Below are 13550 nucleotides of genomic sequence, written 5' to 3'. Positions count from 1 at the left end.
TACTTTTATATTCTCTGCTTATTAGTTTTGGTTTTGTGTTGTTTAATTTAGCAAATTATATATAGAGACATAATTTATGTTCTTTCTTGAGACTAATGGGCTGAAAAATTTCTTACTGTCCTAGCCCTGGTAATGTGCACCAACTGGCTCATGCTCCTTTCCTAAAACAGGATGCTTCACCAACGTGTGCATTTCCTTCTTCTGCTCCATGAGGTGGGCGACCTGAGAGGAGCATAAGCCTGTGGGGCAGCAGAACGGCGTGGGGAACTACAGAGTGACTTGGCGAGAATGTTGATGACATGGGTGATCTTGGGGTGCCCCCTTGGCTTACCTTTTCCAGTATCAGTTGTAGGCTTCTATTTTTAGTGTTTAAGGATTTGATTACTCAATCCCACCTCTTTCCTATTCAGCTCTGCTTCCTGCATCCAAAGGCGTGACAAAATTGCCAGATGCATTCACTGACAATCCTCAGTGGCTGCCGCCTGGATTAGTATTTAGTAGAGGGACAGCATCGCCTAGTTTACAGATGACGGTTCTAACAAAATATTTTATTTTGGCGATGGTACCCTTATAAAGAATCATTCTTGTTATTGCCAATATGTATTGTTACTGTCTTTTCTGAGATGGCTGCCCAGATTTTCCATCTGGTATTAATTATAGCTGCCTTCTGTTTATTCTCTGTCTGATCAGGTGTTGCTGGGTGGAACTAGAGGTAGAAACAATTGATAAAATATATATACACACACACACACACACACACACACATATATACATACATATATATATATACACAAATATTTCTTATTATAAGTATATATACACACATATATAATTTTTTGAGAAGGCAGAGCTCCTGTCTTTGGGAGGGGAAAATGCACAAAACACAAAGGCCTGGCTGTTTAAAAATTTTGTTCCTAAAATTATACAAGAATGAGCAACTTAACTTACCATTTATTCTAACATGGTCAACATGAGTAATAACCTCAAAAAATGTCAGAGAAACACCAGTCCTGCTTTAAAGAGCACCACATTGGGAAGAGATTCCAAAATCAAAGCAAATCCATAACTTTGCAAGTAATGTATCACATATGGTTGGAAAAGTACACTTGCCAACACACTAGGAGAAAATGCTCAGTGAAAATTGATGGGTAGGAATAAATTAGTAGAAGCCTACATATTGACTTGTTAAAGCAAAATGAAGACAGCTGTAAGACCTGTCCTTCCCCTTTCACCATAGCAGTGTTAGCCATTGGTAAGTTAGTAAGCCTTGTGGTAAAATACAAATAATACAGTACTATTTATTTTTTCAACTCTTCTTTTGCCTTGCCCAGTATTTGTCATTTTGGATTTTCGAAGCTAACTCTGAGTCCGTGGAAATTCTTTTTGCATTGCCTTTTCGGTTTTCTTTGTTTGCAAGGACTGCCCATTATCGGGCGTGGATGCATCATAGGAAGGAGCCAGTTAGGCACATCCATGTATTTGTGTGACTGTCCACTTTTAAGTCTTCAGTGGCATTTCTCTTTTGTTTTAGTTTTGATTTCGAAAGCGTGGAAAGCACTGTGGAGAGCTCGGTGGACAAATCAAAGCCCTGGAGTAGGTCCATCGAGGATCTGCACAGAGGGAGCAACCTGCCCTCCCCCGTGGGCAACAGTGTGTCCCGCTCGGGAAGACATTCTGCGCTGAGGTGAGTTCCGGGAACCAGGAGGGAGGCACGTTGGGTAGGCGACGCTGGGACCGCGAGTGCCTCGCTTCTGTTGATGATCCTGGGCTACGCAGTGCTGTATCTTTCCACACAGCCCTTGCATCTGCAAGGATGCAAATGGGAAGTTTCTTCGGCAGTTCATGGGATCATCTCTTGGACAATACTCTACAGCTTTAAATAGTTTTTGGGAAACACCAGCCCTTCATTCGGTGCAGAAAGAGAATTCTGCTGCCGAATGATAGAGCGCAGCAGGCTCCATAGACAAGTTTTTGAAACCGGGAGATGCTGACTTCGTGATTGGCTCTGTTTTCTGGGTAGAGGCAGCACCTCTTGAGATTTGAGGATCTCAGGGATTCCTTGTTGACTCTTTATATGCTTCTCCCCTCCCTTCTTCCAGTGGTAGCTCAGGCGTGTGTTCTGTGGGACGTGTTCTTAGAGGTGCAAAATGCTCTAGTCATCATTTTTATTAATTAAATGCTTTTAGGCAGTGTTCCTTTGGTTAAGTGTGCTCAGTTGTCAACCTTTTGTTTCCTCCTAAGGCTTCTTCTCTAGTCTTTCATGGCTGAAATGCCACCATGCTAAGGAAGGATGGATGCTGAGCGCCTATACGACTAATGGGTATAATATCACTGAGATTGTTTATTCACTCATACCTACAGTCATTCATTCACTGAAAAATATTTTTGAGCTTCCATAATTTGCCAGGCACTGTACTTAGAGTTAAGATACATGGATGGGTAAATCAGAACTCCTGCCTGTCAACATAGAGATGACATCCAGAGCAAGTTCATAAGTAGTTGAATAAACATTTTATTAATTATCCCCCCTTCCCCACTGTTGCTTATTCTTCGTAACTAGAAAAATTTATGTCACTTACTTCAGGCTTGATCTGGCAAGTGGATGTTGTTCCTGTCAGTGTTGAAGATTCCCATAGGTATTGGGTCATTGGTAGTAGGGTCCATGTGTCAAGTTGTAAATCAGTGAAAGTGTGGCTTGCAGACGTTTCATATTATTAGTCTTTTAATTACCTCTTGTCCCTTTGACTTGGGTTTTGGTCAAAGAAAGTTAATATCTTGATAATGAAGTTCAGTTTTGCCGAAGGGTTTGGTATTTGAATATGATGCTTCCAATCAACCATTCAGATTTTCCATGTTTGGAAATGCCAAAAATATTAATGGGTTTTGAATGGTTTAATAATAATGAAGAGCAGTGTTTCAGTCCGTCTTGTGGTATTTGCAACAGGCCAAGAGCTCTATAACTAGCTAGACTGCATCAACTTTACATGTGGACAAGGCTGATTTAGAAGTTGAAGAAAGGGTAGTCGTGTGTGAAGAATTCCCTTAATGACTGACCTTTGTGAAATGGAAATTCTTACCATTAGTATAGATATAATTATATGTAAGGAATTTAATTACAAAGCACATTTTAATTTGCTTTTTTATCATTTCTTACCTGGAATGTATCACCTATTGGCCAGCTACCACCTCAATAAGGATTCGTTTTTCTGATTACTAATTCGTTAGGCCTAATTTTGAATTATCGAAGACTGTTCATTGAGAGCACATTGTGGAAGAGTCAATAAAATATGGGAATATCTTCGATTTGAGGAGAACTGTAGTCCTGCACTCTAGAAGGCATAGTACAGGGAGATCGTGTCTAGCCTGACTTGCTTGACTGTTGGCTCAAGGTAGAACTCGCTAGAATTCATTTCAAATTGGAAAAATAGACCCGAAGTGTGTAAAGATAGACATGATGGAAATGCTCTTCTGAGAAACTCAGCAAGTATCTGACCTTTTTGGTTGGCAGATGTGCTAGAAGATGACCAACTAAGAAACCAACATCCCATTCTTCTGTCTCACGTTTGAACAGTTTCGGGCTGAGGAATGGAACATTTGGGTTTCCTTTGACTCTTCCTTCATGGGTTCTAGTAACTGAAGAAAATCAATGTGGCAGTGACTTTCATGCCCCCTTACTGACCTGAAGCTTAGACTTTTGTTTTTGTTTTTAAACAATGTATATCAATGATATTCCAGTTCTTGTGATTCGTGGATTTGTACCTGGATTCTAATTCTGTATTTGGTCATTTGATAGCATCTGTGACTTAAACAAACAAACAGCAATCAGAAGTACAGGTGTATGGTACATGTTGCTGTTCATAGACCCAAAGATTGTTTACATTTTTTTTCTCTTCCTCCTCCTCTCCCCTTTTCTTTCTCTGTTCCCCACACTTCCTTCACTTTTTGGCTTTCATTTCATTGTCCTTCTTTTCCATTCTGCCATCTCCTTTCTGATTGTCTTCGCCTCCTCTACTTTGTCCTTTCTCATCCTACTGTCTCCTCTTCCTCCTGTTCTATTCATTCCTTACACCACCACCAGATGGGTTTCTCTGCCTGAGTATCTTCAGTTCAAATGCCACCAGAGCTGCTTCTCTCCTTGTTGCCTCTGGAGCAGCTTCAGTTTACACACTGATCATGAGGCTTCAAACTGGAACATCTCGTAAGTCACTGGTGAACATGACGCCCACGAGAGCTCGTCGTGCATGGTGGCAGGGTATAGCGACTGCTCCCCATGTTATAATATGATAACCTCATGGCTTTCCATCACCCTGTACTGGAATGAAGCCCACTGCCTTTTAAACTTTGATGCACTCTTGTTATCATATTATGATTCCTCAATTTAAGAATTTGACCCTGTAAGGTGTCTTGTATTCATGTTGCAATTTTTTGGGAAAGCATAGAAGGGTATTCATGTTCTGTAGCTTATTCTGGTAGCTTTGTTTGTTGGGAATATGTCTTTATTCAAATGTAGATTTTAGTTCCTTGTCTTAATCTCCAGATGATAATGTAGGTTGAGTTATCTTATCCTCTATCACTTGGCAAAAAGTGTTAGTTAAACTTGGAAGGGGAAATGAGATTTCAAGAAATTTAAAAACACTTTATAAATGGGGCTTGATTAAAGAAAAAGAAAAACACCGTTTTTAAAGAAAATTGTGATGTTGACGCACTCTCCTCTTTCTTTTCAGACGTTATTTTTTAACTATTTAAAATGGATTAGTAGAAATTTTAGAACATGACGTTCACCTTCAGTTATATCAGCTATTAAATGCTGTATTACATGAATTTGTCAGCTTGGCCAGTGGTAACAATGTTGATATTGATGCAGTAGAGACCGGAATTGTGTGGTCTTGTAAGCTTAGAGTCTTGTGTGCCTTCAGTAAAGATTTCTGTTAACATGGCTATAGGTAGCTAAAATAAATGATGCTGTAAATGCACATGTGTACGTGCTGGGTTTTTGAAGACAAAGGTTGTATTCAGATATAAGAGAAAGTAATTTTTTAATTTTTAAGAATGATTACTTCATGCCATTAGACTTAAATAAGGAGTGACATAGACAATAAATGAATGTTTTGAGTTTTTAAAGAAATCCATGGAGCACTGAGCCTGGAAGAAAGGGTCAGATTTTATTTTATTTTATTTTATTTTTTTAAAGATTTTATTTATTTATTTGAGAAAGAGAATGAGAGACAGAGAGCATGAGAGGGAAGAGGGTCAGAGGGAGAAGCAGACTCCCCGCTGAGCAGGGAGCCCGATGTGGGACTCGATCCCGGGACTCCAGGATCATGACCTGAGCCGAAGGCAGTCACTTAACCAACTGAGCCACCCAGGCGCCCCGAAAGGGTCAGATTTTAAATGGGACTTTGGGTGACGCCAGAGTTGACGTTTGGGGTGAGGAAAGTACTTCTGGTGGAAGTAAAGTGAAGAAGCATGAGATGAGCAAAAGCTTACATCAAAGGTCAGGCATGTTTGGGAAAGAGGGAAGAACCTGTCCTTTCTGGAGCAGAAGCTTTGTGATGGGGTAGAGGGTGATTTAAATGGGGAGATTGGGTCATATACATCCAAAGCTGGAAAGGCCTTGAGGGTCACCCGATTCACCCTTCCCAGTGTGGTGAGGAGACCAACACCCACATTTCCTCTAAGATGTTAACTTCTGTAAGTATTTATTCTTGAGATCCCCCAGAACAAATTTCATTGTTTTTCTTGAGATTATTATCTTAAAGGAATGGCATTTCCTGAATAGTCATCATTCTATTGACCACCTCTCTCTTTAGTGAATTTACATGAAGAGATGAAGAGTTCAAATTTAGATCCTTGTTGATAAGCATTTTCCCCCCTGTGGGACTAATTTTTTAAAGTAATTTAAAAATAGGCACAGAGGAGAGCCTGGGTGGCTCAGTCGTTAAGTGTCTGCCTTCGGCTCAGGTCATGATCCCAGGGTCCTGGGATCGAGCCCTGTGTTGGGCTCCCTGCTCCGCGGGAAGCCTGCTTCTCCCTCTCCCACTCCCCCTGCCTGTGTTCCCTCTCTCGCTGTCTCTCTCTCTCTCTCTGTCAAATAAATAAAATCTTAAAAATAGGCACAGAGATGTAGATAACATTAATACAGTTTTTATTGGGGAGGAAAACATTGATTGTCTACTGTGTGCCAGGCACTGTTCTGAGGGCCTTCGGTGATTTCCCGCTCACAGTGGTTTTATGAGATATGACGACTGTTATCCCTGAAAAGAAACCGAGGTCTCTAGTGGTTAAGCAGCTTGCCTGGGATCAAACAGCGAGTATAGGAGGTAGGGTGTGAAGTGAGCCAGCCTGACTCCAACTTCCAAACCATGTCATCTTGCACAGGATGATTTTCTTCTCCTTCAGAAAGAGCCTGTTTTAATATCAGGCTGTCCACGTGTCTTTATGGGGGTTGTACCCTGCAGGAGGGGCTTTTGCAAATCCTTCTCAGAATTTGTGCCTTTTTCTACTTCACACAAAGATGCCAGAGGATCTAGTGGAGGCCTTGGTCAGTGTGCTGGTTAGAAAGCTGGTCAATCTAGCTATTACAAAACAAGTTAACACAGAAATAGGAAAAAAGTGTTTCCTAAACAAATGACAGGAGTAAGACAAAAAGTTCTGTATTTATACAATTTCATTATTACCTATTTGCAGATGGGAAGGCATTGAAGGGGGGGAGCTTATTAAATGAAAAAAAGTGACTTTTTTTTTTTAACCAAAGGGGAGATTATGAGTGAGCTTTTCTCAAATTTTTGTTTTTATGATGTTTTAGAACTGACCTAAAATACATGTAGTATATACTTGTGAACCAGGGAGAGGCCACATAATAAAGAACCTTGAATTTTGGAGTTTGGTTTTTATCTGGTAGGCAGTGGAATAGGAAGTCACATGAGGTGGTTGGTCTTTTCAGATCTGGGGGGTCTGGGGGGAATGTACTGGGTGTTGATTGGAGGAAAAGATTGCTATTGCTTGGACCTATGCAGGCGGTACCTGAAAAACATAGAGCAAAAGCTAAGTAAGAAGATGTTCCAGAATTGACTTGGTGGTCATAGTGGTAAAGAGAAAATTTTGCATATGATTGATTAGGAGAGAAATAGAATCATTAGTAGAAATAGCAAAGTTGGAGTCTGGAAGGGTTCTCGAATGTGATTAGTTGGCTGCGGTTTGTCAATGAGGCATTGCGCTAAGACCTTACTCTCCAAGGAGTTACCTAGTTCCTGCAGACCGATTTCCGTGTGTGCACCATTGGCCCATAATTTGATTAGGCTTGATTGCAATAAATGCTTGTGTTCACAGTTTTCCTGATTTTTTGTAGATATATGGGAACACTAACTCTGTAGCAGTTTGCTTATAAAGTAAGCGGTATTCTAGAAGAGTGGAGCTCTCGGAAGCGCTTTTATGTTCTTTTTTTTCCTTTTTTTTTAAAAGATTTTATTTATTTATTTGAGAGTGAGAAAGAGAGAGAGAGAGCACATGAGAGGGGAGAGGGGAGAGGGTCAGAGGGAGAAGCAGACTCCCCGCTGAGCAGGGAGCCCGATGCAGGACTTGATCCCAGGACTCCAGGATCATGACCTGAGCCGAAGGCAGTCGTTTAACCAACTGAGCCACCCAGGCGCCCTCAAGTTATTTTATTTCAACAGTAGCATTTTACCTTCAATTTTAATTGTTGGGGGAAGAAAATCATGTAACCTCTTAACTTTAAACCACTACAGTATGAGATAAAAAAGATCTGTGAATTGTATAGTTGGAAGCTAAAGCACTTTTTACTTTGATTCACAACAAGGAGAACTCAGTTCTGTTCATTGTCCGGTTTATATAAATTAGGGATATAATTTCTAAAATGATCACTGTTCTCTATTCTCTTCCCTTTTCTGCCCCCCAGGTTAGACAAAATCAACTCAGATCCTTGATAGTCTTCAGTATTGAGAGTTGTAATCTTTATTTTGTTCTACATGTGTTCCTTCTTCTTAACTCCTTGTATTCTAACTTTCCATATGGAACGATATTGAGAAATCTAATCTATTTCCGTAAGGTCCAACTTACAGGGGGGAAAACTACAAAGAAAAATATATTAAAATTTTTTTCTCAGAGTTTGAGTTCTCTCTTCATCAGATAAGATGACAGATACTGACTGAAATTTTTATTAACACTGAATTTAGAAAGAGAGAAAAGGAAAGTAAAGAATAAAGGTAAAGTAAGGTTAAAAAGGCAAAAAAAAAAAAAAGGGGGTAAGAGTAAAGGAGTGGGAGAAAAAAGAATAAGAAGCCAGCCATTATAGGTAACACCTGAATATTGTTTCTGAGGGAAGAGAGATGTTGAAGAAACTCCTTAACCTGATAGACTTTTGTCCTGAAGATCTGAGGTTCCAGAAAATGCAGTAATTATCTATAAAGACTTTCTAAATTTGCAGACTCTGTAAAAATGATCTGCAACTACAGACTTTCAGTTTTACTTTTCAGCACATTCTGAAAGCAGAAACAACTGAAGGTGTTGGGTTGTTGTGTTTCAGATTTTTGTATTTGTTTATTTGAAGTAAAAAGAGAAAACTGTACTTGGATTAAGAATGTGCATTTCAACTTTTCAGCTGGGAGCTTGTTTTAATGGCCCTGCTAGTGAAAATGGTGACAGCTTTAATTATAGCTTGTGGTGCATCATACAGGCAGATTTGTCAAGCATTTCCCACTATGAGAAACACGGATTTCACTTGTTCCATCTCTTCATTGGGTCGTTCCTCCAATGGAGGACCAACTGAGAGAGGCTATGATATGGAAGTCACCTGGCCAATGCATTGTTGAGGGTCTGTCTCACAGGTACTCTGGTTGGTAGAGATGATAGGCTCTGGGACCTGCCACCCATGTTAGGAGATTAAATTAATTCCTGTAAAGAACTTGGCTCAATAGTGAGTAGTTAGTCAGTGTTAATCACATAGGATTGAGAGAAAAATGGAAGATGACTCCGGAACTTCCTACAGCTGTGGTCCTGTACCTTCATCAGCATGACTTATAACATACAGAAAGATCTTTAAACTGGGGTGCCTGGGTGGCTCAGTTGGTTAAGCGTCTGCCTTTGGCTCAGGTCATGATCCCGGGGTCCTGGGATTGAGCCCCACATCAAGCTCCCTGCTCAGCGGGGAACCTGCTTCTGCCTCTGCCTCTCTCTCTCTCTCTCTCTCTCTCTCTCTCTCTCTCTCTCTCTCTCTGTCATGAATACATAAATAAAATCTTAAAAGAAAAAAGATCCTTACACTGTATAAGATCTGTGGCTGATAAAGGACACATCTGCATGAAATCTTTTGGGAGGTATTCAAGGATTATTAGTCCCATTTTCCAGATGGGGAAGCCAAGGCTCAGAGAAGTTATCCATACCTAGTGATAGAGCCAGGATTTAGAATCAGTCTTCTGACTCCTATGTCAAGTGTTTTTATGATTTGATTGAGAAAACAAGTGTATGTGTGTTCTTGCACCCTGGCATATGCTAAGTGTCCTGAGTCTCTAACCAAAACCAAAGTATGGAGCTTTCAAGGCTAGAGTGACGATAAAACCTAGGGGAGATTCATGATGTGGTCTGGCTGTGGAAAAGCTGTGAGTAAGACCTGGAGGAGGGGCTATGGGAGGGGGGGAAGGAGGGAGATGGTAATGAGCAGTGGCTCAGTGCTAAGACCACATGGTTTGTTTAGGAAACAGTGAATAGATGAGTCTGGCTGGAAGCAGTTTAGAGCCAGTTTATGTAATATTTTGAAGGCCAGGCTAAGGAATGGTCATTTTAGCTCATTGGCAATGATCTATTGAAGGTTTGTGAAAAAGAGGGGGTAATTTGGGATAAACATAGAAATATTTCTATTTAAAGGTCACAGGAGAGAGATGGTTTCCTTGAACACGCCTCACATAGGAATATATACAGATTAATTAGCAACTCAATAGCAAATGCCTTTGTCAAAGGGAATATAATGAAAAATCAGAAAATTCAGACGAATACTGGCTCTCCATTCATATGATGGGTTGGCAGCCTGTTTAGTCACTTATTCTGTTCAAAAAGTATATATGGAAATATTTTGATTCATAGGTTCTGTTCTAGTTTTTAGCTGGTCCTGTGATGGGAAATGTAGACAAACGGAAACTTTCAATAACTGATAAAGTTCATTAGGAGGTTTGTGTGTCTGCCTGTCTCTGTCTCCCTCTGCCTCCCCCATCCTTTGTTTCCCTCTCTCTCTTTACCTCCACTTTGAACTGTCTGGGTTCAACTCTTTCAGCTCTGTTTCTTTTGGCTGTGGAGACCGTCAGAACGTGCTTGCTTCATTTTTCTTAGCATCGTATATTTTATGAGTTTAATTGATAGAAGAAATATGCCCAAGTGATGTCATGTCTGAAGGGTGACAGAGGAAACCTAAAACCCCAAATCTTGGTAAAGTTATATTAAGGCCAGACCTTGGAACCCTAAAAGACTAGTAATATTAGGCCAAATTATGTGAATATCCAGTTGGCTTTGCATCCCGGTTGAGTTGAACCCTTATCTTAAGCTTCCAAGGAAGTTCTAATTACTATTGTTTATTTATAGGTAGATATTAGTTTGATATCTGAATAGTTAGACTGTTTGAAAATACTTTAAGAGAAAAAAATACACCTTTCCTTTGCCTGTTGCCGTTAGGACTTCAGTAGTACAAACTTCACACGTATTGGCAAGAAAGGTCTACAGACTTTTGAAAAACCTTTTTTGCCAGACTCTGGGAAAGTCTGGTTTAGGTCAGTTCAGGAACTACTCATTCAAGGTTCTGCAGTAACATATTGTCGGTGGAGAGTACAAAGTTACAGGGAGAGGCAGACCTGTCCACAACCCACACACAAGAGGATGTCAATGTCTAGAAATACGGATATGTTGTTAAAACAATAGATTGCTGATCAGGCTTATTGCAAAGTATCACTGGGTGAGCAGTAGCTTCCATTTTGGTGTTTACTAAGTGCTTGCCATTGTTGATTACATCTAGCTTTTGTTCAGAAGTAGTGTTCTTTTTCCTGTATTTCCAGAATTATCATGGACATGCTTTGTATCCTTCATTCTTATGGTTATCACCTATTTTTAATATACCCCTCTTATTTTTTATTTTTAAAAAACATTTATTTTTTTAAAGGTTTTTATTTATTTGAGAGAGAGAGAGAGCGAGCGAGCACATGGGAGGGGGGAGGGCCAGAGGCAGAAGCAGACTCTCCACTGAGCTGGGAGCCCGATGTGGGACTCGATCCTGGGACTCCAGGATCATGACCAGAGCCAAAGGCAGTGGCTTAACCAACTGAGCCACCCAGGCACCCCTCCTTTTAAATTTTTATTTATTTATTTTTATTTTTTACATTTATTTTAGAGATGGGGGGTCAAAGAGAGAGGGAGATGGAGTCTTAAGCAGACCCCATGTTGAGTGCAGAACCAACACAGGGCTTGATCTCAGGACCCTGAGATCATGACCTGAGCCGAAACCAAGAGCTGGACACTTAGCTGACTGAGCCACCCATCTCCTGGAGCCCCATCTCCTTTTATTTATTTATTTTTTTATTGTGGTAAGAACACTTAACATGAGATCTTACCCTCCTAAGAAATTTTTAAGCGTACAGTATGGTATTGGTAACTATCGGCACAATGTTGTACAGCAGATCTCTAGAACTTACTCATCTTGTATAACTGAAACTTTATACCCATTGATTAAGAATTCCCAGTGTCCCCCCGCCACTCAGCCTGTCGCAACCGCCATTCTATTCTCTGCTTCTAAGAGTTGGACTGTTGTAGATACCTTTAAATAGGCTCATACAGCATTTGTCTTTCTGGGCCTGGCTTTTTTCACTTAGCAGGACGTTCTCAAGGTTCATCCATATTGGTACACATTGCAGGATTTCCTTTTTTTTAAAGAGTAAATAATATTCCATTAGATATATGTATGTTTCCTTTTCACTTTTTATTTTGATATCATTTATTTTTTTTTAAAGATTCTATTTATCTGTCAGAGAGAGAGTGTGAGCACAAGCAGGGGGAGTGGCAGGCAGAGGGAAAAGCAGACTCCCTGCTGAGCAAGGAGCCCAGTTCCAGACTCCATCCCAGGACTCTGGGATCATGACCTGAGCAGCAGGCAGACGCTTAACTGACTGAGCCACCCAGGCATCCTGGTAACATTTAAAATTTTTAAAAAATTATAAGAAGAGTATAGTGATTCCCCTTACGCTCTTAATACAGATTCAAAAATTCACATTTTGTCCATTTACTTTACTGTTTACACATTTGCTTTGTAAACATACACCCTTTCTAATCATTTGAAAGCAGGTTACAGAATTGTGTCCTTTTACACCTAATTTTAGTGTAGATTTCCTACGATAAGGACACACTCTTACATAACCATGGTACAATTATCAAAATAAGACTGTTTTAATATTGAGACTGTTTCTTAGTCCAGTCTGAGAGTTTCATCAGTTACCCCATGCCTTCCATTTCTTTTTTTTTTTTTTTTTAAACTCTATCCAAACTCTGTAAGGATCATTTATTGTGTTTAGTAGTTGTGTCTGTGTAGTGTCCTTTAACTTGGAACAATTCCTCATCTTTTCTTTGTCTTTCATGACTTAATATTTTGTGTGTGTGTGTGTGTATATGTAATATTTTTTATTGAGCTATAATTATGTAATGTGTAAGTTTTAGATGTACAACTTGTTGATTTGAAAAAATTTGTATACTGCCTTATGATTACCACAATAGCATTAGCTAACACCTCTGCCATGTCACCTAATTACTATTTCTTTATTTAACCACAATTTCTTTCTCCATTCATCTGTTGATGGACATTTAGATTGTTTCCACATCTTGGCTGTTACAAATAATGCTGCCGGGAATATAGGTGTGCAGATACCTCTTTGAGATTTTGATTTCAATTCTTTTGGATAAATACCCAGAAATGAGGTTGCTGGATCATATGGTAGTGCTATTTTTATTTTTTTGAGGAACTCTATACTTTTTCCCATAGTATCTGCCTAATTTATATTCCCCCCCCCAACAGTGCACAAGGGTTTCACTTTCTCTGTATCATTGCCAACACTTATCATCGCTTTTTTTTTTTTTTTTGATAACAGCCATCCTGATGCAGTGAGGTGATATGTCACATTGTGGTTTTGATTTGCATTTCCTTGATGATTAGTGATGTTCAGCATCTTTTTAGATACTGTCAGTCATTTATATGTCTTTGGAGAAATGTCTGTTCAGGTCCTTCACCTGTTCTTTAATTGGGTTATTTGTTTTTTGTTTTGTTTTGCTGTTGAGTAGTGGAGTAGTGGAGTTCCTTATATGTTTTGGGTATTAATGGTTTGCAAATATTTTCTTCTATTTCATAGGTTACCTTTTCACTCTGTTCCCTTTCTGTGCAGAAGCTTTTTAGTTTGATGTAGTCCAATTTGTTGTATTCCTAACGATGAGGAACTAGTTCAAAATTACTATAGCTTCTTTTTAAACCCTCTTAAAATGAGTAGTGGTTTAAAGACATCGCAGCATGACTC

At 39.7% G+C, this 13550-nt stretch overlaps 1 protein-coding gene across 9 annotated transcripts in view; it reads left to right on the top strand.

Annotated features, from left to right (window-relative positions):
• FMNL2 (formin like 2) overlaps window positions 1–13550 on the top strand; it is a 303487-nt gene that overhangs the window by 215626 nt on the left and 74311 nt on the right. For all 9 annotated transcript variants that reach the window (XR_012375624.1, XR_012375625.1, XM_025855902.2 and 6 more), the window contains exon 6: window positions 1532–1684. Coding sequence is in view for 7 of the 9 variants with exons in the window: in XM_025855902.2 (XP_025711687.1) it covers window positions 1532–1684 (153 nt within the window). In the remaining 2 variants the exon portion in view is untranslated. The remainder of the gene's footprint in view (window positions 1–1531; window positions 1685–13550) is intronic.

Source organism: Callorhinus ursinus, unplaced genomic scaffold (assembly GCF_003265705.2).
Source record: "Callorhinus ursinus isolate GAN/ISIS: 27379988/994484 unplaced genomic scaffold, GSC_fseal_2.0 scaffold2, whole genome shotgun sequence".
Lineage (NCBI taxonomy): Eukaryota > Metazoa > Chordata > Mammalia > Carnivora > Otariidae > Callorhinus > Callorhinus ursinus.
Note: the sequence above shows the minus strand (reverse complement) of the source record. Positions and strands in the feature narration are given on the sequence as shown.